General features: G+C 46.8%; 8 protein-coding genes across 8 annotated transcripts; 3 read left to right on the top strand and 5 right to left on the bottom strand.

Moving 5' to 3' along the window:
• Positions 1-110: 110 nt before the first annotated feature.
• On the bottom strand, positions 111-1223 carry ARB_02454 (uncharacterized protein; the record flags this gene model as incomplete). Its single annotated transcript, XM_003011349.1, has 2 exons — positions 111-984; positions 1135-1223. The coding sequence occupies 2 exons, from the start codon at positions 1221-1223 to the stop codon at positions 111-113; spliced, it is 963 nt and encodes a 320-aa protein (XP_003011395.1).
• Positions 1224-2808: 1585 nt separating this feature from the next.
• Positions 2809-5479, bottom strand: ARB_02453 (uncharacterized protein; the record flags this gene model as incomplete). The annotated part of the gene is made up of 5 exons (XM_003011348.1): positions 2809-3184; positions 3367-4012; positions 4075-4326; positions 4427-5097; positions 5199-5479. The coding sequence occupies 5 exons, from the start codon at positions 5477-5479 to the stop codon at positions 2809-2811; spliced, it is 2226 nt and encodes a 741-aa protein (XP_003011394.1).
• A 1603-nt stretch (positions 5480-7082) lies between these two features.
• ARB_02452 (uncharacterized protein) lies at positions 7083-8022 on the bottom strand (the record flags this gene model as incomplete). The annotated part of the gene is made up of 2 exons (XM_003011347.1): positions 7083-7537; positions 7587-8022. 2 exons carry the CDS (start codon positions 8020-8022, stop codon positions 7083-7085), a joined length of 891 nt encoding a protein of 296 aa, XP_003011393.1.
• A 528-nt stretch (positions 8023-8550) lies between these two features.
• On the top strand, positions 8551-9366 carry ARB_02451 (uncharacterized protein; the record flags this gene model as incomplete). Its single annotated transcript, XM_003011346.1, has 1 exon — positions 8551-9366. The coding sequence occupies one exon, from the start codon at positions 8551-8553 to the stop codon at positions 9364-9366; it is 816 nt and encodes a 271-aa protein (XP_003011392.1).
• Positions 9367-15482: 6116 nt separating this feature from the next.
• Positions 15483-16828, bottom strand: ARB_02450 (uncharacterized protein; the record flags this gene model as incomplete). The annotated part of the gene is made up of 4 exons (XM_003011345.1): positions 15483-15785; positions 15849-16257; positions 16330-16541; positions 16643-16828. The coding sequence occupies 4 exons, from the start codon at positions 16826-16828 to the stop codon at positions 15483-15485; spliced, it is 1110 nt and encodes a 369-aa protein (XP_003011391.1).
• Positions 16829-17457: 629 nt separating this feature from the next.
• Positions 17458-18823, top strand: ARB_02449 (uncharacterized protein; the record flags this gene model as incomplete). The annotated part of the gene is made up of 2 exons (XM_003011344.1): positions 17458-17773; positions 17928-18823. The coding sequence occupies 2 exons, from the start codon at positions 17458-17460 to the stop codon at positions 18821-18823; spliced, it is 1212 nt and encodes a 403-aa protein (XP_003011390.1).
• Positions 18824-19080: 257 nt separating this feature from the next.
• ARB_02448 (NACHT and WD domain protein) lies at positions 19081-24970 on the bottom strand (the record flags this gene model as incomplete). The annotated part of the gene is made up of 8 exons (XM_003011343.1): positions 19081-22874; positions 22930-23092; positions 23152-23442; positions 23502-23573; positions 23609-24089; positions 24168-24282; positions 24405-24715; positions 24906-24970. The coding sequence occupies 8 exons, from the start codon at positions 24968-24970 to the stop codon at positions 19081-19083; spliced, it is 5292 nt and encodes a 1763-aa protein (XP_003011389.1).
• Positions 24971-25210: 240 nt separating this feature from the next.
• On the top strand, positions 25211-25855 carry ARB_02447 (uncharacterized protein; the record flags this gene model as incomplete). The annotated part of the gene is made up of 1 exon (XM_003011342.1): positions 25211-25855. The coding sequence occupies one exon, from the start codon at positions 25211-25213 to the stop codon at positions 25853-25855; it is 645 nt and encodes a 214-aa protein (XP_003011388.1).
• Between the last annotated feature and the right edge of the window lie 257 nt (positions 25856-26112).

Below are 26112 nucleotides of genomic sequence, written 5' to 3'. Positions count from 1 at the left end.
TCAACTCAACGTCATTGGAAGTCTACAAACAACCTTCTACATCGACAGCTATACATCGACAACAGCGGCAAAGATATAGAAGACTACAGGTTGATTGATGCTATGACAGGCTACTCCTCTAACTCGTGGGCGGCCAGGCTCTCCTCCGCCAGCTTCTCGCCCGTCTCCCAGTTCACGATCTTGCTGTTGCGCACCATGGCGTTGTAGGTGCGCCTGCTGGCAAAGCGCCAGTAGCCTGCGCTGCGCCTCATTGTCTCCCGAGCCTCGTTTGATAGCAGCTCCAGGTCGGCGAAGATGGCCTCTCCAAGCTTCACGAGCAGCTGCTTGCGGTCCTTGTCGGCGTTGTCTTTCTCGATGCTGACGTTGAGCTTGGTGAGGATCTCCCGGATTATTGGAAGCTCGTACTTGTTGATGTTGCCGTACTCGACTTTGTACTTCCCGGGAGATGGCGTCTTCGACTCGTGGTATCTTCCGTGGGCGTCCTGTTTCATGGCAAACTCTCGAGCCTGCTCTTCCACCTCTTGGAAGTGTAGGATGCTGGCTACGAAGAAGGTGTCTGCATCCTCGGGGCTTAAGGAAGACTCGGGCTTGCTGATGCCGTGGATGGCCTTGTTTACCTGCTCGATGGAACTAGCTAGGACGACTTCTGGAATCTTTGGACGGCAGGCCTGGCGCCTGATCGTCTTGGCTACGCTCTTCTCCAGCTTCTTGGCCCTTTTCTCTGCCCTGCGGTCCTTGGCTGACAGGGTTCTCTTCAGCGTCTCTGGCGGGGCAAGTGAGCGGAGAACAGCAGCCTTTGCAAGTTTCATCACCCCCATAGCTGGAGTAAGGTTGGTCCTACGATCATAGAGAACAGGGCCATTCGTACAGTCGGCAAATTTGAGAGTAAGGTCCCTCTCTCCTCGGTCAAACTCATGGATCTTGTCTACCAGAGCTGCAATGTCCTTGTGCCGTTTCTCATGGAGTTCATTTGACTTGCGGCAACTACATATCCAGTTAGTCAAGGTATCAGCAATTTTTTTAGGTCAGCCTTGCACACTTACGGGTCGCATTTATGACTATTTCCTATACAACGGCAGTCCAGTCAGCATCTTATTCAACAATATACCACTTTTTTAGCACCAGCCAGCTTACCAATGCAGAACATTGTTTGATGGTACCTCATGCAAGGCTCCGTATGCTTTCCATAGCAGGCTCGTTTTGCCTTTGCACTGTTGAGACATGTACCACATACTCCACATCCATGGTCTGGTAATCCAGGAACGTCAAGAAGATGTTAGCCATTATCATCAAAGCAAGGGAGGGGTCTGATCTGCCATACAGAGTCCTGGGCTTTCTTCCCACTTGAAGTTATCATCCACCTTTCGGTCCATTTTCTAATGGACAGACTCGATTTGGTATCCCAACGGAAAAGGAAAGAGAGCAAAGCTTGACGAAGTCCCCTATATAAGGGGAGATACAATGGCAATATCCAGCTGTTGATCTGAATTGTGTATGAGCGTTCTGGTAAAATAGGGGCGTCAGTGTTGCTGGGGGTAATATCAAAATAGATTTGCAGGTAAGTTGTAGACAAGATAATTATTCAGAAGAGAAATCATTCAGAAACATCGAGTCCACCCAGGCTCTTAAATAGACCAGGATGGCCTAAATGGCCTAAGTGAGTCTCCTGTTCATCAGGACATTCCTTGGTGTCTTAACTGCCTGCCTTACAATATGAATGGATATATCCTCAGCATTCACTAGCACAGTTAATTAAGACGAAATAGTCCTGTCAGAGTAGTAATATGTTAGCTGTTCTTCTTTGATAGTCCCCTTGAATATATGGAAGTCTTCTGCCTTTATGGCCCACGTCAGTTAATTTATTAACAGGTGGAATACCCATTATAGCAGGTCACTTTCTACTATCAAATAGTGAAATGAAGGGATACTCCTATTAATAACCGAAATAGAAAGACATAATTCCACCAGATGTTCTGTCAAGAAAGTCCGGCCTCAAATAGTGGAACTAAGCTTCCCATCCTACGCCCATTATATGTCCTGTATTGCTGGAGTATGTCTACGCAGAGAAAGAAGATGTCCAAGTAAAGCCGAATATGAATGCATCAATTTACCGAGTTCATTGTCCGCTAGCTTTGTTGGGCGATTTTTTTCTTACTTTGCTTCGTTTTCATTGCTAAGTGAGCTACCCGCTAGTCAATTAGTACAAGGACACAGCCTGTAATAATGTATATAATCTCGGACTGCATGACTGGATACTTCAAAGGCGTCGGCGACAGGTAGTTACGTAAAGGTGTCCTAGAACACTCCCTTGATAAAATGAAGGTATTCGTTTGCATGATGCTACTCCGGCAGTTGGATATGTCTAGGTATAATTACTGGCCTTGGGTGGAACATATGGCTAGTTTCATTTGAAGGACTGAGAAGCCTTTGATAAATAAAAGGTAAAGAATAATTATAACAGCAAGATAAACCACATTATTGAAGGCGAAACACGTAATCTAGGGTGGAGAGTATTATCATTTATTCCTTGCTCGTCGCAGCGTGGTCTGCTACTCTAAGCAGGATGTGAACAGGAATAGGGGCATATTCAATCATCACGGACAAGGCGCGCGCCGGCCCAAACGTACGGGTAGTTCCGCTGGTACCAGTTCACACTGAAAAGACATGTTAGAAGCCGGTACGTAGCATAGTACCAAGGACGGAAATATGAACTTACAAAGTTGTCCGCCCTGCAAGCCTGGGATGAGTTGCCCATGACCCTCCAAGGACGATGTTATGCTTCCCATCAAAGAAGTCCGCTGCAGAAAATTAGCTTCGTCTTTGCTTGGAATCGGATAGATTCAACCTACCGGTATACGCAGGGTAAAGATCCATTGGCTTGAAGCCATCGTGAGCCTCTAAAGTGGAGCTAGTCCACTCCCATAGTCCACCGAAATTTCCTTGACCACTGAGCTTGTTCCCGTTCTGCGTCACTGACGTTGGGTGCCAGTGGGCAAATCCGACGTTGCAGTCGTCGAGGTCAACATACACTGACTTGTCTAGGTTGAAAGGGTTCTGCACTGGTTGGTAGTTAGTGTCATGGTTTTGTTTCTCTGATCCGTTCGCAGATGTCCTAATAGCCATGTTAATAGGTTTCCACAGCATGATAGTAGGGGGTAAAAAGCTCACTTCAACCCGTTCGCCACTGCACCATTCCCAGAAGGACAGGTAAGTGAGTACTTGTATAAACTCCTAGCCTCCTCGAAAGTAGGAATCCTACACTTCATCCACTTTGCATATAAGTTTAGCTCTTCATAGGATGCGGCGACAGGCCAGTCCAATGCCCACTCTAGTGGTACTGGACCAAAGACGGTGCGCACAGCATACTTGGCCATAACGTTTTGTGAGCCATTCTGGGTTGACTTTTCCACCCAGGATGCGGGGAGCTGTTCAGTACCACATTCCTCCAGGTACTTGGCATACTCTCCATTGGTTATTGGCCTAGCCTTGGCCATAAAGCTTGGTACATGCGCGGTTCGTCGTGGTTTTTCATTGTCCCATCCAAAGGAAGTACTAGGGATCTCATCTGAACCCGGCTCGTCGAGACCAATCTCCACAGTTTGCTCTGGGATTTCGAACCATTCATTGGGAACAGCTGTCTTGGCCGAGTCGAATGCTAATTGTTTGAAATCAGGCTTAGCGACGAGAGGAGGGGGCATAGTACTGTTGTGTTGCAAAAGCATGTAGAGGAAGGTCTCTAAGTGCATAGTTTCATGTTCGAAGCTGATCCATAGAGCCTCAGCGACTTTCCTATCGCCAGCCTGACCATTAAAGTATATCGACCTCGCCCTAGTCCTGACCTGGCCTTGGTATTCCACCAAGGTTTCAACTGAAGGCCATTCATCCGGTATAGCGCTGTGGTCGTGACAATGGTCCGGGTTATCAACGTCGGGGTCAATACCACGCTCGAACATAGAATGAAACTCCGCTGGTTCGGTGGGGGCTCCACCAGTCGCTCGAGCGAGATGCCTATCTGCAGTATGCATTAGCTCCCGCAACTTTATATTTGACACAATCTCCAGTAATTTAACTTACCCATGAACGCTGGGATATGTCCCAGATAGAAGATCAGGGAGTTCCTTAGATGGATTGGCCTGGAGAGCAGGTCGGTAGGGGGTACCATGGAGGTGGTGACAGTGTCCCATAGCGCCCAAGCTGCTTCAAAATCCTGCAGGGTCGGAATGACATCTTTCACGTACTCCGTCCTCTTGGTTGGTAGCTGATATGGGTTCATATTGGGGGTGGCTGAGGATAAAATATGGATATCTGCAGCAGGGCAAAGGCAGGCTGGTCAATATGGATCTATAAATAAGCAGCGGCAAATGCCCGTCCGTAGGGGGGAAACCTATCCTTGCCGGCTTGGCTTAGCAGGCGGGGTCCAACTTACTATAGTCATCGCCAAATTTTCGAGTTGGATGCAAGCCAGCATCACGCCACAGCTTTTCACAGTCATCTGCTGCATATTTGAATGCTTGCTCGAAGAATATCTTCTCACCCTTCTTGATATGTATATTGTTGATGACGGTATCCGCTAGTGGAACGTAATAGGCTTTGTGGCACCCTAGCGTTTGGTCAAACTCTCCTATTGCGTCCCATTCTCCTGACTTAAAAGCTTCGAAGCCGAGAATAGCGTTTGCGTTAGACAATCCGTTAAGGTAGAACTGCCTTGTCACGCCCTTTTTGTCGTTGTAAGCCCTGAACACCCGCTCGGGGTCCTTGCAGGGATCGAAAGCAATCACCATCGAATCCGCCGGTCCCAGACTCCTGGCAAACCCACGGAGAAAGCCAGCGGCTTCAACAGGGCTAAAGTTGCCCATTGACGAACCTAAAGACATAACCCAAGTTGCTTTTTTCCTGTTCATGGGGTTGTTGAGCCAGTTGAGGCCATCGTCGTATGTGCCCCAGAATCCACGGCATTTGACATAGCGGTAGCTTTTCGATGGCAACTCTGCGAAGGTCCGATGAAGCTCTTCTAGGGACAGGTCAAGGGCGTAATATTCAACCGACTTTTTCGCTCGCTCAAGCTCATTCAACAAGATCTCGATCTTTCGTAGATTCCTACACTCGCGGTTAAAATCGAATAGCCGGTGAAGAGGGGTATGGGATATTTGCGCGGTATTCGGGAAGGCAGTGGCATCGAAGGGGAGAGGAAAACAAACCCGCTCCCCAACTCAACTAATTGGCAGTTCTCAGGGACAAGTGCTGCGATTTTGGCAGCATTTGCTTCCAAGACTTTGATCTCCGCGTTCGTCAGGTAGTATTCGTCCAAGTATGTAATGTCTTCGAACAGTCGTAGTCCCTTTGTGTCATAAAGAAGTAAAGTTGGCAGGCTCTTCTCTGCAGCCTGAAGACCATGATAGATGTCCTGAGATAAAGAACTCTGGAGGTTGGCACCGCGGATATCCACGATCTCAACGTTTGATGTAGCAATGGGAGACATGTTGCTTTTTCAAGTCTAATAATGGATTTTTCTAGATAAACCGGAGCAGCTAGGCGTCTCAGCTCCAAAAAAGAGGGACTAAAATTCAAGCTCGATGAAAGTACAGACCTTCACCAAGGGAGGGGCCACAGGTAAATATATACACACAGATATATATATAGATGCTACTAAGGAAAGGTGTACTTTGCACAAGTAGCTCGGAGATCATGCGGAACTCGGGCCAACTACCTGCACGCTGGTGCGGAGTGGTTTGGAAGATGCTCAGGGATGCCAACGGACGAGATAGGAGCTGAGGAATCATCACGATAGTTTCTAGAACAAGGTTCGTAGAAAAAATGTCATAAAATTGGAGATCCATCGTGTAGTATCCGAGCCGGACTCTTAGGACAATAACAGCAAACAGTTCCCTGAAGCCGCTTGAGTCATCTCGCGTACGTGCCGGTCAGGGAGGGTCAAAGTAGAAAGCCGCCGCGGGGGGTGGGATGGTACACGACAACGACGCGGTATTTCGGGGTTATCTTGTTTTTTTCGTATGCGGCAACCCTGCAACCTTCTCCGCCAACAAGCCTGGTCTAGAAAGCATTAATGTGCGACATCATGGGCCACTGATTTGCACAGGCCGGCTGGTACACAATCCAGCCCGCAAGGAGGAGGATCATCAGGCTTCCAAGGGGGCCCACGACTATGACGCAGCATGCCAAGTTGTATCCTGTGCAAGGGACGGTCAGGTTAGCGAACAGGTTCCCGTTATCCAGTCAAGATGAGGGGTTTTACACGGGGGGTCAGTTATCCATGTGCCGCCAGCTGGTTGCATGGCTAGCTCGGGGGCATTTTTGGTCCCTCGCGCGTGTTTGTTATTCGTTGTTCTTCGTTATTCTCGTACAGCCGAAGGAAGCTAAAAAGGTGGAAGTTGCAGGAGTTGCGGCTGGAGGTGTTTGTTTGCCTGGTTTGGTTTGTTTGTTCTGTTTGTTCTGTTTGTTTGGTTTGTCATCTTGATCTGATAAGGTTTGCATGTTTGCATGTTTGCATCGTGTTTGTTTGCACTGTTTGCACTGTTTGCACGGAGCCTAATTATTAATCAAGATCAAGATCAAACTTCAACTACGGCTACGGCCCAAGGAAGGGTTTTGCAACCAGGTCACAACGTTTGATTGAGGCAGTTATTATCAGTGGCTCATATAGCGAACGCTGCAGCCTCATCCCTCACATTGATTTACAGTCTTTGGCAGTAGGCAGTTTCCCGTTGCTCCTTGCTTTGCAATGACATCAACAGATCGCAAGGCTAGTCTCTTGACCACGTTGGTGTTGATTTACATTCTCCGGTGTTTACACACGGTTAGTTATACGTTGATCTCTCGCGTATAACGAATAGTCAAGATCTTGGTGCCATTCAGAATATTGTATATCCAGAAGTCCTTACAGTCATTGGTGTTAGTGTATAGGAGGATATCATATCGTTACATTCATTTCATTCATCTATTTTACAAACGGGCTAAGCCCTTGCAGTTGGTAGTTGTAGTTGTAGAGATACATCTACATTTCCAATTTCATTTCATCGTTCCCTGGCTCTATATCCGCTGTAGCTGCAGCCTCCTTGAAGTCCTCAAATATCCGCTACAGCTGCAGCCTCTTCCTCTTCCTCACTTGTAGTCTCCTCGAAGTCCTCAAAGCCTGCTTCTGCGGCAAGGCTGTCTGCCATCTCACGGGCTGCAATAGCAAGATTAGACTGGGAAACTGCATTTGCCTCTGTACTTGAAAGCCCGGCCCGCATCAAAGCAATGCTATTTCTTAATGTTGTAAGCCTTGCTTCTAGCTGCTTTAAGATCTCTTCTAGGATCTCGTTCTGCGCCATAGCTCTTGCAGATAACGTCTCGGCGGTAGACGCAACCATACGAAAATGGTGGTGCAGGCATCTGGCTTTTTCTTTACGGACCTCTGTATCCGTAGCAGGCCGTTTACGGCTGCTACCCTCTTTGTTAACATTCTTTTTTGGCTGCGAGGCAGCCGGCAAGTCTTCCTTCTCCTTGCCCTTACCCTTATTAGGCGACGTTAAGCTCTCTATTACACGTGTTAGACAATATAACCATTTTATGGATATAGAACGTACCTGTACGAAGTGAGCACCGAGTTCCTAAGTCATTAAAGTGGCAGTTCGCGCAGCTGCCAGAAAAGGTATCCTTCATAACAATACACTCAATAAATGGGCCGGCTCCTTTATTACAGTGCTCGCAGGCGGCAGAGGCTGGATGACCACGGAGCTGCATGATGATTGATTCTCGATTTATAGCCCGGGCTAAGTTCAAGTTTATAGCTTCCACATAGTGGCGAAGCTCGAGTTCTCTCACGCGTTTGGTGGCTGTAAGTTTATCAATCACGTCCGTGGCCTTCTCCTTAAAGATTGTAGCCTCAATCTGCTCAGTCTCAAGCAGTCTCTGCTCCTGCAAGGCCTTCAACGTCTTAGGAGCGAACTGTAACGTCTCGCTAAGGGTCTGGCTGCGAGGGCTGCTGGGCTCAGAGCTGCCGCCGTCATTATCTGCGTCCATTTTGCAGGACGTATACGGATAGAAGGAGTTGTAAACGAATATGTGGATGAAGATGATATAGATACTTGCCAAATTGGTAAATATGAGCAGGGGTTTGTTTACAAATACGCGCATGACTAAGCGAATTAAAACTTTTTAGTGTGTATCCTATTACTAATTTCTTACTAATGTGATACATCAGCCAATTAGCGATCGTAGCAAGCGCTACCTCACTAGATTCAGAAAACATCAAAAAGCAACATCATGATTATCAATCTTTCAATATCCTAGTTGGAGACATGAAGAAAGTGATAGAAAACACCAAGATACCCACCACAGAGTGTTAATAAAGAATCCAAAGGCTCTATAGTTTGAACTATATTTATTTCCTTTCAGGCTGCCCTTAGTCACAATAATGACGGAAGCTGCCGGTGACTCTGCAAAGAATGACTTCACATCTAAGAAGCTCTCATTTAAAATGGACATCTTAGCAGAGATTTGCCTGCTAAGAATGCAACTGACTATTCACAACCTTGTAATAGTTATTTCATGCCTAAATTCTCTGACTCCATGGAGCTTCAAGGACAATCTCCCAGTTCACCATATGACCCAACACAGTTCATGAACGGGAAAGACCTTGAAACAACTGTGGTCGAGTTAGCGAATCTTCTCAAGAAAACCGTCGACGAGAGAAACGCTTCCCGGAGATGCCTTTCGCAGGCTCTAAAAACAATAACCGATCTCAAATCCCATATTGAAGAGCACCGTTCCATCATTATGGAAAGCCAAGCAGCCCTGGCCGAATGCACACGCAAAAGTAGCAGCTATCTCTCGTTTCTCATGGCCGTTGAGCCAAGATGGATACAGGATACTTGGGTCTCCTTCCCCGCCAACGAGCCACTGCTGGGGGTAGCTGAATACAAATGGGCCCGAGGGGAATCGCAGCATGCGTTGAATGAACTTTGTCTCCTGAGAAAGCGTCTAAACCCAGCCGGGCCTGACTGGATACAAACCTTCCTTCTCGAAGGTGCTATCTTGCTTTCCTCCGGCCAATACACAGAAGCTCGGTTTTCTATCTCTGATGTTATCTTACCTTGCCCCACCATAGAGGAGCAGAGTCCCGACGTAATCCGTGATTTCCGTGACATTGCTCACTTCTTACTCGGAAAGATATTTATGGCGGAAGGGAAATGGAGCGAGGCGCGTAGGGAATTCTCTGAGGTCATCCATGTGCTTGAGTACAGCACTAGAGCGCTTCAGCTGAAGACCATCTCACGCCAGAAATCAAACAACAAGAGAAAACCGCATTCTCTGTCAGGCTCTGCTTCCAGGGATGAGGAGTCAACTCGTCTTGTCATCGACTAGTACTTTACCTACTTATTGAGATATCCAAGTTTCTACAAGAAGCCAATAATTCTATCGACGTACCTGTATCTGTGGAGCAACTCCTTACATTTTCCTTTTCTCATCACATCAGCACATCATCACATCTGGAGAGTTTTAGGTCGAGTATGTCTAATATCAAAAAAGATGACACCAAGCTACTAGATCGATTATATTTTAGGAACTAACCCTCCAAGTAATAGGGCATCCCGAAGTAACTCTGTTGTAAACAACCTTCAGGGTGGTGGTGATTATACATAGACGTGCTGGCAAAGTAGCAACACCAACATCTAACGTCAATGTAACAACATCTCAACGTCTCCGCTACCAGACCTGCATCAACAACCGCGCAAACGTCCGAGTTACCCCAGGGGAGTATGCATTGATTCTATGGGGTACTTCATATCTATTTTCAACTCCATCCACGAGCGCGTACCCAATCTCGTCGTCCTGGAGCGGACCGTTCTCGAGAGTTTGGCGTCCTCCCTCTCCTTCCTGCTCCCATATCTTAGCCCCCACCGTAAAAATTGGAATTTCACCTTGAATTATTGTGTTCTAATTATCTCTGTAGGCATCTTAAAACTTCACTTATTTGCTGTATAAAGAAGGGAGATCATGGGAACAGCTCTTCGGGGATATCCAATCTCGAATGCCCCTCGAACCGCTTCCGTAGCCTTCCGCCTTTATGACGCTACCCCTGAGGCCTGTGTAACTTGAAAGGCTGAGACAAGGACAACGCCATCCGTCTATGCTTCATCAGCATCAAAAGTATCATCTCTCAGCCGTACCTGAGTAGACGAGTGCAAAGCCAACGCGTTATATATCGAATCCATCGGTTTCGCGCCAATCGAGCGAGCCGCGGTTGAAACATTCTAGAAGTCAGCTCTCCAGACTCCACCCTCCCGAAGGCCAATCTCGTTCTTACGAAGTAAATTTATTTATATTCCGACCAATCGCGGCCCCAGCCGTGGCGTGGTTTCGGGTTGGCACTGAAGCTCGAAGCTGCATATGGATTGTGCCACCTTCGTGTTTCATGTTTTATCCACGAAGCAAGTCGCATCGAGGATGGGCAAACTCCTCCATCCAGCGGATGGGAGAATCCTGTCTGCCAATAAAATGCTAGGTTGGATATCACCTGGGCTGGCTGAACCAGAAATTGACATGGAGGATTGAGGGTAACTACGTTTGGTTGTCTGAAAAATGACCTCCCTTCGCCGGCGATAGGGTAGCCAGATTCTGGCATACCCTTAAACGGGGTTGATATCCGCATCTAGCGGGCGCCTTTGACTGGGTTCTTTTGTATCCATGGAAGCCATGGGCCCTGCCTAACAAGCATCACTTTCAGTAAGGGGTCGGTCGACCAACAAGGATCCGTGAAGCAGGTTGTTCTGCACTTCGCTCGTTAATGTGATGAAGCCCTGGACAAGACTCGCTTGTAACCGGATTGTTTCTGCTCTGATCGGGACTGGTATACCGGGTTGCAGACGCCCGCGGGAGAGCCAGTTAGGCTCCTTTGCATAATCGGTTCCTTCTGCGTTCCCGCCTCCTCTGCCAACGATACTTCCTTTTTGCCAGTCGGTTGCCCGAGCGCGGGCCGCAGGAAAGACGGCGCTTTTACACAGTGAGGTCCCTCAGACAAAGCCGGTCGGCCCTACCAGCTCCACCCTGCCATGACCCAGTGATGCATGGAAGGGGTTGAGGTATAACAACAGCACCCACTCTGGCTGCCTGGGTCCCTGACAAAAGGGAGAACTGCTATAAATCCCTGTTTGTCTTTGGCTTAATATCTCATCGGATATCATACCCACGCTAAATAAACAATTGCCATGGCCCTTCTATGGGTGTGAGGGGACTAACTCATGCTCGTCCATGCCTTTCGAATCGTGCCTGTTGATTCCTCCCCTTCATTTATCCCTAGCCAATGGCTACCCTGTCAAGTTCGATTTAGCAGGCCCCATTTCTTTATTCGGTGATGATTCCGGAAGCTTGCTCATCAACAATAATAAGAAAAGTATGTTAAAGATGAAATACTTCCCTCAACAGTTGAGTGAGGACAACTCCTTTTTGCACCTCATATATGCTCAATACCTTCGAAATGTGCACAAGACTGGTTGCCTGGACTAACTTGCTTCCCAGCATAAACGATACATAACCCCAACAACTTCAAAGTGCAAAGGACGGGTGGTCTTCGAATGACCAACCTACGGGTCTCCCTCTCGTCCTTCACTTTGGTACGGATATACCCGTTGGATCTTGGTTTATTTACTTATTTTTTTCTTCCAGTTTTTGGGCCCGCATTCATGAGATGGGGAGAGCAGATGTGACTGGTAAGGGATATGTGCTTTTTGTAGTCGGTACATTGATGGTTACCTTTTCTGGAGTTTTTGTTATTCTGCGACTGGTCGGCAGATATCTCAGAGATGGAATAAGGGCAGATGACTGGACAATCCTCGCGGCATTGGTATGTATAACCTATACATTAAGGGGGAGGTATCAGACGGTATACTAACCTGGGTACAGGTCCTCACAATTGCTTTCACTGTTGTTCTCAATTTAGGTGGGTATAAAATTTCAGGTTTTTAAACTTCCAGCGTTGATAGCTAATATTGTAAAAGGTCTCGAGTATGGCCTGGGAACGCATGATCATGAGATCGAAAAGGAAGACAGAATGCTTGCATTCAAGGTATATATTGTTATGTGAGCGTGTGTATTTCAACAAATACAACTGACACCTGTCCCCGTATTAGATGCTCCTTAGTGCACAAGTTCTGTTTAAACTCATCATCGGTCTTGCAAAAGTGTCAATATTGGCTCTGTATCTAAGAGTCTTTGCCGCCAGCAAGTACTTCCGATGGGCTTGCATCAGCCTTATTATCATCACCAGTGTGACATCCGTCGCATACATCTTTCCAACACTCTTCCAATGCCTTCCGCTAAAGGCATTCTGGGATCGAAGTATCCCGCATCAATGCATGAAGGACCTGGGCGTGTGGTTATCGCATGCTCTGATTAATCTTGTAATCGACATTCTTATATTGGCCTTGCCTATCTACCATGTCTCCCGACTCGGACTGCAGCTCCGCGACAAACTGGCGTTGATCTTTGTCTTCGTCCTTGGTGGATTGTGAGGCTCCCCTATATTTGAATCTCCTTGAATTGTCTCGCTAACTGCCCATTCTATAGTGTCTGTTTGATTAGTATAATCCGCTCTACTACATTCCCGCAATCTGCAAAACCACTCGATGTTACATGTATTCAACCCCTAAAAATCTCCCATGCTATATAAGGCGCTGTTTGCCGTTACAATGAATTATGCTAATTCAAGCAGTGGACCATTTTCTTTTCAACGCAATGTGGGCGACCGTTGAGATGAACACCGCAATTATATGCGCCTGTTTACCCATAATTCGCCAGACACTCACAATACTCTTCCCTCAACTTTTTGGGAGATCATCTCGACCTAGAAGCACATGCTTTCCGCGCTTTTTCCGTTGCCGGTCTTCGCGCCAGCAAACGAGGCGTGAAACAAATCCTTCCCTTAGCATTGCAGGCAGTCTACCTTGGACCATGCATAACCGGGCTAATGTTGTGACTGCATCCGTTGAAACCGGGCGTGAATTGGACCTCACCCGAACAGAGAGTGAGGAACGTATAATTGACATGGAGACCCTCGAGGCGTGTTGCGGAGGGATCCTTAAACAAACGGATGTGTATATATCCGAAACTAGGATGGATATATGACTAACTAATGTTGACATGTAGTTAATCAGTTAATCGTAGTATAATCTAAACAATTTCTTCTTTCTTCTGAGCCTTTTTCCACTGCAAACTTCCATAGCAATGTTTCTTCAGAGTACAGTCCTACTTCAAGTCTATGAGTTTACTATGCCCAGCCTTTGCTCAAGAGATCTCTCTAGATATGATGATATATTACCCGCAATCCCGAATATTGCATCCCTGATCGTGGATCTGGAAAGCCACATACTTAACTACCTGGGCATTATTTCCGGCACTTATAGAACCAGCAAACCCATGCCACCAGGAACACTTATAGAACCGGGTTGGAGGCCCTACCTTGATATCCCGATCTGCCCAGCAAGGTAATCAGCTCAGAAGTTGTGCTTTGGCCAGGGATAAGCAGTGCCACTCTAATCCTTGTCACTTCACATAGTGACTTAAGTCAACTCGTTACCTGTTGGTTAAGGTTTCTGTTAATAAGACACGGGCCGTTAAACATGTCAAGCAGCGGAAATGAAGACAAATAGAGGGATACACACCGATCGACAGCCCATAACTAGTTAACTATTATGGAGAGCAACCTGAACTTTGTTGACGTAGGTGCTCTCGCCTCCTGCTTAACCTCAATGGAGGTTCATGAGAACCAGCTTGAGAATGCGGAGAAAGCAATTAACAGCGCTTCCAGGGGGATGTCGTAGTTAGCGAAATGCTTTCTACCATTTCTAGTCATCTGTTGAAAGAAATATGCTTGTTGGTGCTCCTCAATTTTCGGCCATTAAGGCAGATGTATGTCCAGCGGCGTATGAAGAATTTCGGAATTTCATGCTTTGCAGAGGCTTTGTATGCTTCAGAGACGTCGTATTCATCCCAGTGTTCCGCAACGGATTTACCCCCACGGCCAAATATATATACTTATTGATGTTTTCCTGAACCCCTAACTAGCCAGGGCATGACACCAGCAAGGATGAATCCCTCGCTCCCCCGCAGCCCATCAGGGACGATTTTCAAGATCTTCGCATATGTCAGCAGTAGATTTTCATTATGAAGCGTCTTAAGGTAAACAATGTCAAGTACATATGCGGCACTGTCATCGGACGTTAGCTCCAAGGGAGTTGTCAAACGAGAGAGTTCAGCAAACCAACCATGTAGCCGATTTCAAAATCCGGTATGAGGACATCATGGTATTTCTCAGGGGTTTCCTTTCTCATGAACTTCTCTGTTCTAGCTCCCTTATCCAGGAGTACTCCGTAGTCTTTTGCCCTTTTCAGCTATAAAGACACCAGGGATTATGGTCCCGCCCCGAGATAGACGAGTAACCGTAGCGGTCGCAATGCAAATGGGATGTTACGCAGTATTCGAAGTCGTATGGAGGGTGTATGGAATTGATAGACGGTATTATCCAATGATATGAACGCACAGCCGTTACCAACTACGATGACAATTTTTTCTTTCCAGAGAAGCATTATGGTTACCTCCGGAAAAGTGGGAGATAGGGAATCTGACGGTCTCCTTTCTAAGGATTTCATGATCAGACTGAACAATCCGATTGCACTGAATGGGGCATGACATTCATGTGTAAAGTCCTGTTTAGCGTCGATAACTATGAGGAAAAGAGGCTATCGGAGAAATGCTACTGCCAAACGCATTTGACTACCTCAGGAGAGAGGGAGATGCGGTCTTAAGGGCCGAATGCATCAATTGCTCTCAGATGTCCTCTGGCCGCTGCATCGGCCGGGTCTAGTTCGGACTGAGAGCAATATGTATGAAGCTATATTTAGCGCTGGGCAAATCGCAGGCGCGTCCTACAATAATTTGTTAGTGCTTATTAGATTGCAACAGCCTAGCTACATCGGAATAGGGGTCAAATGGTTAGTACCTGGATAAAGTGTTTGCCTCCCAAGTCCCGCCAGCGGGTTGTTGTTCAAAGAGCCCCGGTACTATTGGTATGATACCATCGTTTCAATATATCACTCCCAGAGCTGCTGCAGGCATTCCAACGCCTATACAGGTGACGTGGTTGTAGGAACAGCCAAGAATCTTTGGTCACCATGGTCTACCCCGTACGATGCATCCCCACCAACTGAATCAGGCTGCAACTTTACCCTTGCAGCTGGTCAGCCCACTATGATTATATGCTGGATCTCTATCTCCATAAATCGTCGTCCTCGGATGAGCGCATATCTTGAGGCATAAAATGCCCCAGTTTTTTGTGCCTCGGCTTGGCCCACGGAAAGGGGTATCATCACTAGAAGCTACTCTTATCAAGCTGTAAAGCAGAGGGACCGATAAAGTAATCGTAAGAGCGTGTTTATTGTGTATATATTTTTCGTTTGTCATATCGGCGTCTATTCATTAAAAGATTACCATTCGTGGAATATACTGTCAATGGGGGTGCCCCAGATGAAGCTGGCCATGGCAACCCCTCCGACCGCCATAATGCTTGCCATCAGGAAGTTGACAGCATTGTTGTCGAGAATGTCACTGCCGGCGGTGATCTTACGGCTCTCATGAGCCGGATCTGAAATTCCCTCGTGGCTCTCGTGAGGAGAAGCATGCGGCGACAAGGCATTAGCAATGTCCTCGTTCGTTCGAAGGGATGTTTCTTGCCGGACAGGAGGATCGCCCATGATTTTAGATGTGAGAGCACCAGCGTGGATAAGAACCTAGTCGGTTATGTTAACGGAAGATCTATAAGCGGGAGAGAGGCAGCGCGGGGTACGGCTGACCTTTTGTCCACCGCATCCTTCAACGACTTTTCCGGTTTGTTTATCGACAACAGTGGCTTGAAGCAGCCCTCCAAGAAGACTGTCAAGAAGGCTCCCCAATGTACCCCATATTGTGATCGCGAGGACCCAGAGTGCTTGCTCATTCCAACCCCAAGCACTCCCTCCATCGAGACCGAGCTTGGAACAACCAGCAACAGGCGAACCAAGAGAACAAAATGGGAGCAGCAGGGATGTCACGGCAATAGTAAAAGCCCCCAAGGATCCAGCTGCGACACCAACAAGCGTTATCCCGCCATTTGTTCCAGGAGGGACTTTTCGAAAGGTAGGAGATGTTATCAGACGAGGGGCGCTTTTGGAGAGGATTCCCAGCTCGCTGGAGTACGTATCAGCGGCAACAGCAGCGTAGGTCCTACAATACAGAACCAATCCAGCTGTCAGTAGCAGTTCGCCCACCCTGTACGGAGACCATAGTAGCACTCACGAAACGATTCCAACCATGAGGAGGCTCTCAGGCCTGCCATACGAAAGACATGACAGATCCCCGTTTTTGTAGTATATCCGATAGCAGTCGAGTAATATCAAAATGGATGCGGCACCTGAGTTTGCAAGGACTTGAATATGAGTTCGTGAGCCTTCTCCACCGGCTGCTCCAGTGGCTGATATCGTCAGGCGAGCTTTCACGTCGTGTTTTACCTGGATGTAGAGTTGAGATTATTAGCCAGCTGCATCAACACCACCATCACCGCCATCACCGCCATCAAACGCTGAAATTGACAGCTCAAATGAGTACTCACCTTGGTCACCCTCGTACCACCCAAGAAGAAGACGATTAAAAGAGCAAAGGGAGTCGAAGACGGGTGGATTGCATGTATTACCGCCGTGAGCGCTGCGAATACAATTCCCAACGGTGTAAGCGATTTCCTTGACCAGGCGCGATGTACCAGCAGAAGAGTCGCCGGGACAGCTATTATAGGCTTCATCTCGACGCGGTATCACTCGGATGGACTGTCTCTACCAGTAAGAAGCCGATTTCTCTGGTCGTTGGAGTGTTTGCAGGTCAGGCTTTTGCTGTGATCTAGTGTTATATTGATGTTTTTTTTAGCTCTCGGCCAGAAAGTTCCCTAGCCTTACGCCTGGAGCGTGGAAGTGGGCCTGGCAGGAGGCAAAAGGCCGTGGTATTTATCTATTCTCTCTTGTCTCTTGAATGAGGTCAAATGGCACTGCTGTCAGTGGTTATCACCGTCACGATGTTGTGTTTTGACGGCGTTGAACTCCGGTCCAGCTCGGCGGGCCGGCTTTTGCTTCTTCATCCTTCGGCCGCTAACATGAATATTCCTACACCATAAAACGTTGACAGACACGCCGCAGAGGACAGCAAGACATTGAGATACCTATTAGTCTACACAGGTGCAGGATGGCAAACAAAAGAGAGCCAGGCAGGGAGCGCGACTACGCCGGGATTCGATGGCAGCTCGTTATTCTCGGTGAGCTTCAAACAGATGGACTCTCAGCTTCAATTGAGGACATGCAAATTGATAGTTAGAGGACAGGCCTTTTCAGGTTCAGCGAGGCCCTGGCATGGACGACCATATTCCCTTATGCGTTTACCATGATGAAGTCCTTTCTCCCCGCGGACGGTAACCAGGCAGCGCGGGCAGCTGTCCTGGCATCCAGCACCGTCTCACTCTTCACGTTTGGCGAGTTCTTGACCGGAGTTCCCTGGGCCAAAGTCAGTGACCGGATAGGACGGAAGAGGACGCTGATGATAGGAGTCGTCTGCGGTGCCGCTTCAGCTCTGGCGTTTGGCCTGTCAAAGAGCCTGGGAGTTGCTCTGGTAGCTCGAGCATTTGGCGGCTTGACAAATCCAAATGTTGGAGTCGTTTCATCCTGCGTTGGAGAATTGGTCAGGGACAAGAAGGATCAAGGTATGCTTTATTTCTCTGCGGTTTGATGATAGGCTTACATGGCATCCACAGGTAAAGCATTCTCTGTGGTGCCATTTTTGAGAGCACTCGGGTAAGCTTATATCTAACCTATGACTTCTCAAATGCTAATATTGCCATAAAAGGAGCCTTGTAGGGCCAGTCATTGGTGGCTGGCTGGCTGAGCCCACAAAGACAATACCGTCAGTCTTCCCTGAAGGAAGCATATGGGAGAAATTCCCCTATCTGTTACCAAATTTGGTCGTGGCATTGTCCATGGCAACCAGTGGACTGTTGGGGTTTTTCTTCCTTGAAGAAACACATCCTCATCTCGAGAATAGCCGCAATGTAGGATTGGAGATGTCCCAATGGCTCTACCAAAAGACAATGAAGTTGTTTGGCTACATCGATACCCAAAAATATGCCGTGTTATCTTCTAATGGAGACGACGATATCCCACTCCACTGCACGGAAGATGTCGAGTCCGCAGCTGTAGAGGAGAACGATTCCAAGGATTCAGATAAAGACACAATTATGCCAGTCAAGTCATCTACAAAATCTGCATATTCAGGACAAGTCATTCTTCAAATTCTAGCTGCGTCTATATTAGGCTTTCATAAAGTGGCTTCGGACGTGATTATCCCTATTTTTCTAGCTCAGGATAAAAAACCGGTGCCTGATGAGAAAGATTCCAACTTTTTATACTTCATAACTGGCTTTGGAATGAGCTCTCCAATGATCAGCAACGTTCTCCTATCTCAGGCTGTGATAGCCATCCTGGCTCAGATTTTTATTGTGCCCAAATTGATTGCTCGCCTAGGACCTTTGAAGGTCTTTCGCTGGGCTGTGTTTGCTTTTCCATGCTTGTACTGCCTAACGCCATTCACCTCTCAAGTCATCCACCCACTATCGACAATATTGATTTTGATAGATCTTTGGGTCAAAGCAATTCTGGTAAACCTGGGCTATACGGCTTCCAGCATTCTGTGCGTGAAGATACAATCTAGCAAAGAGAGCAAATATCCGATATTGATGTCCACTAACATTATATAGGCTAACAAATACGGCTCCATCACCGCTTCATCTTGCAACTGTCAATGGAGCCGCCGCTTCTATGGGATCTTTAGCTAGATCCGTGGGTGCTGCTGTGTCAGGGTCTATATTTCATCTAGGACTTCAACACCATGCTATAGGATTTCCATTCTGGGCTTTGGCGATAATTGCAACATTTGGAAGCATCCTTTCTCAACTATTGAGGGACGAGCCATAAAATATGCTGACAGAAAGGTTCAAAGACAAGTCTTGTTCTGTTATATCCTGATTCCAGATTGTATAACAGCAATTTCTCCGTCCATGGGGCATAGCAAGTTTCCAAATTGGTCTACCCTGGCCAGATCTAATGTTTCAGGGAATATCCAATTTCTAGGTAGGAAGAAATGTTTTTGATATGAGTTCTCATCAGTATCAAACTCCCAGGTGCACAGCCAATATTGGTGATTGAAGAAGACCAGCTGCCTCTGGATAATCCCGACCAGCCATCTTATTTGGCTAGAGAGCTGGATTAAGCCTCTCCTCTGTGGTTGCGTACAGCCGAAATCAATAACTTCCAAGCGACGGGGCAGGTTGCTATGAAACCTGGCATTGGGGTTAAATCCATGTGTGAGCACCATCTCGATAACAAAATAGCGATATCCGATCTGGAACACATTTCCAAGAGTCTCTAAAGCCACCAGAGGCTCGTTTGGATCGTTGAAACCAATATTCGAATACTCGTCATTATTGTTGTCTTCTAGTGAATCATCCCCACGTTTCATCGATGACATGTGTCTTCTGCCAAGGGAGATCATACCGAGCCCATTCCAAGTATAAAGATGCTGCTCGCCTCTTTCAATACAAACTAATAGGTCAGAGTCTCTTGGGTGGTTCATCCATCGTCGATGCTGGGTCTTCTTTTCGTGATTTACATGCCATAGTTTCTCCTTCGATTTGGTGCTCCAGACCTCATCACTTTCTTGGCTGGAAACCAAGAGAAATTCCTCTGAGATGCTAAAGAGTAGCTGTGATACGGGACCACTCTGCTGGAGGTCAATAAGTCCATAGACGGCCCATTTTTGAGGTGCTTGCGCAGTGGGCGGCCTGAGGCGTTTTGCGATAACCCGACCTTCATCGTCAGCGGAAGCAATATATCTTTGAGACAGCGACCACACTATCAGGACGACCGAAGCGGTGTTGGAGTGTCCGTACAATTTTCGAAGCCTCTTTGCGCTCCTTGCTTCGTACATGATAACACTTCCGTCTTCTCTTCCAGCACAATAGTATGGAAGGTCGTTACCACATATCAAGGCTGTGACCGGAACCCGGTCGCCATTACGAGGAAGAGCCATCATCTCCGATGATATATGACGTCTCTCGCAATTATCCAGCAGTTGCAGGACAGGAGGCTCCCAAATGTTACAGATCGTGTCCCGGATATCATAGATCCGCCGTGAATCTGGAGAAAATGAAACATCTCGCACAATTCCCTCGTACTTGAGTTGATATATTAACCGGAATGAATCTGTGGACCAAATGCTCAATAAATCATTATGATCACTGGTCAGCAGCCATTTTCCATCCAAACTCAATACCATTTCGTGCGCTATGATATGTGAATACTCCGTTTGGGTATCATCGTCCACATTCCAGTCTATCAACAGCATACCAGGATATAAGGCAAGTATTCCAGATGAGTCCGGTCTCCAGACAATCTTCCCTGGTGAATTGATTATGTCTTTACCTCCCCAGTTATGCTTATTTATAGCCTTTTTCCGTATGAATTGCTTTGGATTCTTGCCGTGGTTGATGCGCCATATCTGAAGAGGACGCCTAGGATGCACTACAGCAACCCGCCTTGAGTCAGGACTGAATACTATACCTCTCGGGGGTCCATATTCGGACTCAGAAGTCGAAATAGCTTCAAGGATCTGTTTTTCTTCTCTTGAATCCAGGTCTATGCATTTGATGGTAAAGCTGTCATCCGCATATAAAAGCTCTGTGTCGTTTGACCTAAATGCCAGGGAGATCACAATACTTTCACTGGCCCTTGGTATACTGCAAATTTCCGTTCCTTGGTTGATGTCCCAGATGCGGATAGAGTGAATGCCAGCAGATGCTAAGAGATTTCGTGCTTTGGCAGCTTTAATGCTTGTTATCCACTCACCGTGGTAGAGTCTCATAGTCTCCAAGCAGGTAACAGCATCCCATACGACCAATGTCCCACTGCTATCAAGCAATGTAATAAAAAACCTATCCTTGCATACAACTTTAGCCGCGGTTTCATTATAGCCCATAGTTACTCTTGCCAGGCAATCCTCCCAATTCCGAGGAGAGATACCCAATATTTGGATTGAATTCTGGCCTAAGTGTTGGAACTCCCGGGCCAGAATAGACGCATGATTAAAGAAGGGGATTGTTTGTCTATATATTGCCGAAGGGGCTTCAATAATATGTGAGCCAAAGTGGCCAACTAAACGTATGAGTGCATTTGACCATTGAATAAGTTCCTGGGTTCGGGAAGCGTTGGAATCTATCGAAGAAGTTTGAGTCATCCGTTGCTCAAGTTTTTCGGCATATACCCTGAGATATTGCGCAGAATAAACAATGGCCTGAAGGTTTCTGGTAAGAGAAACGGCATAAACCCAAACAAGAGCGGATTGTGATAAAAATTCAAGAACGTCAAGCTGCAGCCCTGGTTCCTCGGAGTTATGGACGTGATATGCCCAATATGTGACTGCATACGATAAAAACGGTACATCGAAGTACGGATTTCCCGCGTCTGGTTCCCTAGTCTCGTGGATGGCGGCGAGCTCGGTTTTCCATTTACTATGAGAAAGATATTCCATGCAAACTCGGGCAATACGCATATGTCCCTGTTGGATATCAATTGAAATGGGCGAATTGGTCCTCCCAGAGATGAGAAACTCACGAGCAGTTTCATGGATTACTGTAACTGTTGAATTCGTCACAGTGATAAATCCTCCACATATCAGGTTAATAGTGGTCCTCAGGTCTGTGAAATTTCCAAATCTAGCCTTTAAAGCTTCTGCAAGCTCCTTAATATTCAAGGGAATGGAAGCACAGAGTACCCACGTCAATATCTCAGCTACGATATAGATCCGATTTTGTGGTTGGTCAGAAATGGTGTCCACCATCCGTTCATACATCCGTTGCATATCTTCCGGTATGGTATTAAGAGCCTTCTTCAGGTCGATATCCGTGTGCCAGCTGTTTTTGATATGCTCCATGACAAGTTTGACCCACAGGAATGAACCTGACGCGTCAGAAATAATCTTGTCAGTAATATACGTTCTCGACTTTTCATCCAACAGGGTATTACGAAGGGAATGAGAGACAAATAATTGAATATCCTTGGCAGTATCATCAATCTGAATCTCTTTATGGTGTATTCGGCATCCGTCAACGGTCATGGCCATGGCAAGTTCCTCTGTTTCCCTACTCACTAGCAGGACTCTAGTCGGTGTCAAAGTCCTTATTTTAGAAACAAATTTGACAATCGCCGTTGGGGATTCAGCCTCATCTACCCCATCCAGAATCCAAATCAACGACTGGTCTAGCTTTGCCTGGAAGAGAATTCCCTCAAATATCTTCTCCCAGATGGTGGCGTGGTTCCAGGAGTCAAACACTGCACCGGTCTGTTGGTGTAGATCAATCAAGCGAGAGCGGAAATCATTTTGGGTTTCTGCAATTTGGAAGGCTATAGACCGAAGAAAGTGTGCAGTCGTATGCGCTTCACGCTGGCCAGCTCCGAAAAAGTAATACTGGCAGGATATGGTGGCATTCCGCTCTCCAAGGTTGTGGACGAGGAAACTAGACAATGTTGTTTTGCCAGACCCTGGAAGTCCGGTTAACCATAGAACACTCAAGTCCACTGTAATATCAGCAACCCAATCCCGAAACCACTCTTTTTCTAGTATCCAACCGCATGACCCAGGCAGGATCTGTTCGTGGGCAGTCCCTGGATCCTCTCCCATATTTTGTATGCCAAATATACTTTTCATACTTGAAAGAATAGGGGTTGGTGGCTTTGCCGCCGTATTCGAATGTCCTTTGAATGCATACATAAGCATTTAGTAGGGAAAAATATCAGGATATCAAGTTACCTTTTGCTATGGCTCTTTGAACAATGTTTCTCAGGGCATCTTTCACGGATTTATAATTGGCATCATCCCGGCTACGGTACTTTGATATCCGATTATGGTCTGCGATGAGTGCTGTAGCCATTTCTTGTGGATATCCTAGAACAGCTGACTCCTTCTTGACCACCTTTTCAGATAATTAACAATTTAGCTAACATGACCTTTTTGTTCTTTTGGCTAGCATACCATAGCTTTTATTCCGGGTGGAATAATTGTATGTAATGTTTCGTAGAATGAAACCAAGTCCAAATCGCTACAGACATATCTGAAATGCTCATTAATATCAACGATAGATAGTGAGTTGCGATCGAGCTCGCTCACGTAAAGCTTCGTGCCTATAGTAGGAGCAAGGCGAAGAATGGTATTGAGAGTAGATGCAAAATTGGATCCCCGATGGGGAGTGCCTAGGAAGAGCATCCCATGTGTCTTGGAAATTATCGGAGAATAACACTGATCGAGCTTCCCCATTATATAGGCCTAGTATAAAATACACGGTTAATTCAAGGAGACACAACTATAAAATAGAATAAACATACCTTTTTCACGACGAGTCCGCCCATTGAGTGGGCAACAAATATCAAAGGGAGCTTGTTCGAGTTAACTATCCGCTAGTTACCACAAGGGCACAGCAAGGAGTTCTTACATCACCAATTGCCTTGCCATCTTCCCTGCCTTCATCATGGTATCCTTTCATATTAAAAAGCAAGGTCTTTGCAAAGTCCAAAATGCTTAATGGAGCAGCAGATTGAGCGTAGTTTGCATCATATCCAAATGTAAAGATTCGGGCATTTGATAGCCCTTCCTCATCACCTAGCCAGGGTAACCACAGATTCTTAACATCACGCTCGTAAGACCAAGTTCGCAATGAGGAGCCACCCAGGCCATGCACAAATATTATATCAACATGAGCATCCGCTGGTCTGTGGATCAACGTGAGTCCTAAAGGGTCAATATCCGAAGGGTCTCTTTTGTTGGCCCTTGTGGATTCACTGGTAGTAGTGACGGGAGCATGTGAATTTAATAGTTCTTTACCAGGTACTTTGGTATCAGGCGGCGGAGAATCAGGCCTACTTAAGGGCCTGGCTTCATGGGGGATATCTTTCTCTTTGTTCGTTTTCTTTTGTCTAGACTTATGCAACCATAGCTTTTCGATCTGCCAACACAATTAGAGAGCTCTATCGATTATAAGGTTGATAGCTAACTTACCAAATATCTTATTGCTGACAATGGTCGAGGACAAAATGCCATAATCCCCAATCGCTAGATAGTGAAGCTGGAGTTCAACCGATTTGGAGGAAAATAACTCCTCAGACAAAACTGATATCCTTGTTCATCCGCCTTATTCAAGAGCAAATTTTCCAAAGAATCATCCCAACAAGGCAAACTCCCTATATCTAATGTCTTTTGGCTGAGAAAAGGCTCGTCTAATAGGCAAATACTGAATTGGCATGCAGAGTCGTTCTCCAGGAAATATGTAAGTACATCGCCACAACCGAATGGAACCTGATTTTGCAGCCCACCCGCCTTTTTCACACGAAAAGCGACCGGCATCAGGGATGTGCATAATGACAGGTGTTCTGCAACCTGCATGGTATGGCAAGTGAAGGTTTTCGCTGGTTGGCTAGTTATATGCAAAGCAACGGCAGCCCCTTGCCATGACACCTGAGGAGTTACTCCGGCACTCTTGAGGGTATGAGACTTGTCACCAGTGAGGTTTCTATTCCCGTAAAGAGTCACCTCTGCAATCACTCTATACGAAGTATCAGTTCTGGCAGACAATATTAATATTATAAGCAGAATAAATATTGAAAAAAGCTGGATCCTGGATGAAGTTGACACCTACAACTAACGAGCCAGTCAGAATGCCAATCAACCATCCCCACGCCAACCGCCGTAACGATGTGGCACCCGAGGATGAAATTGAGCCACCCAAGACATACGAGCCAATTGCCTTGGATGGGGCCGTGATTGAAAGTATGATTTGGCTTCGATAACCTACATACATCTGTACCACTGACGAAGATATAGGCTTTCCTATTCCGGGGACAAAAGTTATCTCGTCTCACCGTTATGGGCGGTCTCTCTGGGGAGGATGCGCCAAAATAGCGACCACGCTGTCCGATGGCACGACAAAGACGTATTTTCTCAAGGCATGACTGGCAACATTTGTATGAAATGTTTTATTCCCGAGCTTCCTGACTGACGATGAAGGTAATAGGAGGCCAAGGGACCTTCTGCGCCAGTGATGTGTGAAGGGGAATTCGAATCCATCAAAGCTATTAACGGCGTCTCCCCAACCCTTGCACCAAAGCCCTGGGTCTGGGGCAAATATAAGGATGAAGAAAGCTACTTCATGCTTACAGACTTCCGGGAGGTTGGTCAACAACCTCCAGACCCGGCCAAGTTTACTGAAAGGCTGGCTGGCTTGCACAAGAATTCGGTTTCGCCAACGGGCAAATTCGGTTTCCATACAACTACCTGCCATAGTACCATAACCCAAGTCACTGATACATGGGAACAGTCGTGGGCGGTGCTCTATCGCAAGCAACTGGGCCATATGTTTGCTATGGACCTGGCTAAGCACGGTCGATGGCCCGAGTTTGAACAGCTGTGTGATATAACGCTGAACAAAGTTATACCTAGGCTCCTCGAGCCTCTTCAGAGTGATGGAAGGAGTATAAAGCCCTGTCTTCTTCACGGGGATTGCTGGGATGAGAATACAGCAACAGACCGGGCCACTCAAGAACCATTCATATTTGACGCAGGTTCTTTCTACGGCCACAATGAGTACGATATTGGGAACTGGAGAGCGCTTCGTCATCGTCTCAGCGAGCCTCGTTATGTAGAGAGCTACAAGAAAAACTTCGAGCCTTCTGAGCCGAGTATGTGATTGAGCGCCTTGATTTATGCGATAACTGGTTGTTCATGCTGACACGGCGAAGAGGGTGACTGGAATGGCAGAAACCTGCTCTATTCGTTACGGTTCAATACCGGAACCTCCATTTTGATTGACAAGTGTGGTCAAAGAGAGGCGTAAGTCAATCTGTTCACTCTTCTGATGCAGTAAGATCACTCACGGCTTCCAAGCGTATTCGAAGGCATGAAGGAATTATGTCGTATGTACTTTCCAGATGATGGCCAAATGAT

The sequence above is a fragment of the Trichophyton benhamiae genome (assembly GCF_000151125.1).
Source record: "Trichophyton benhamiae CBS 112371 chromosome Unknown contig00294.0, whole genome shotgun sequence".
In the NCBI taxonomy this organism is placed as follows: Eukaryota; Fungi; Ascomycota; class Eurotiomycetes; order Onygenales; family Arthrodermataceae; genus Trichophyton; species Trichophyton benhamiae.
This window is presented reverse-complemented; position numbering and strand designations above follow the sequence as displayed.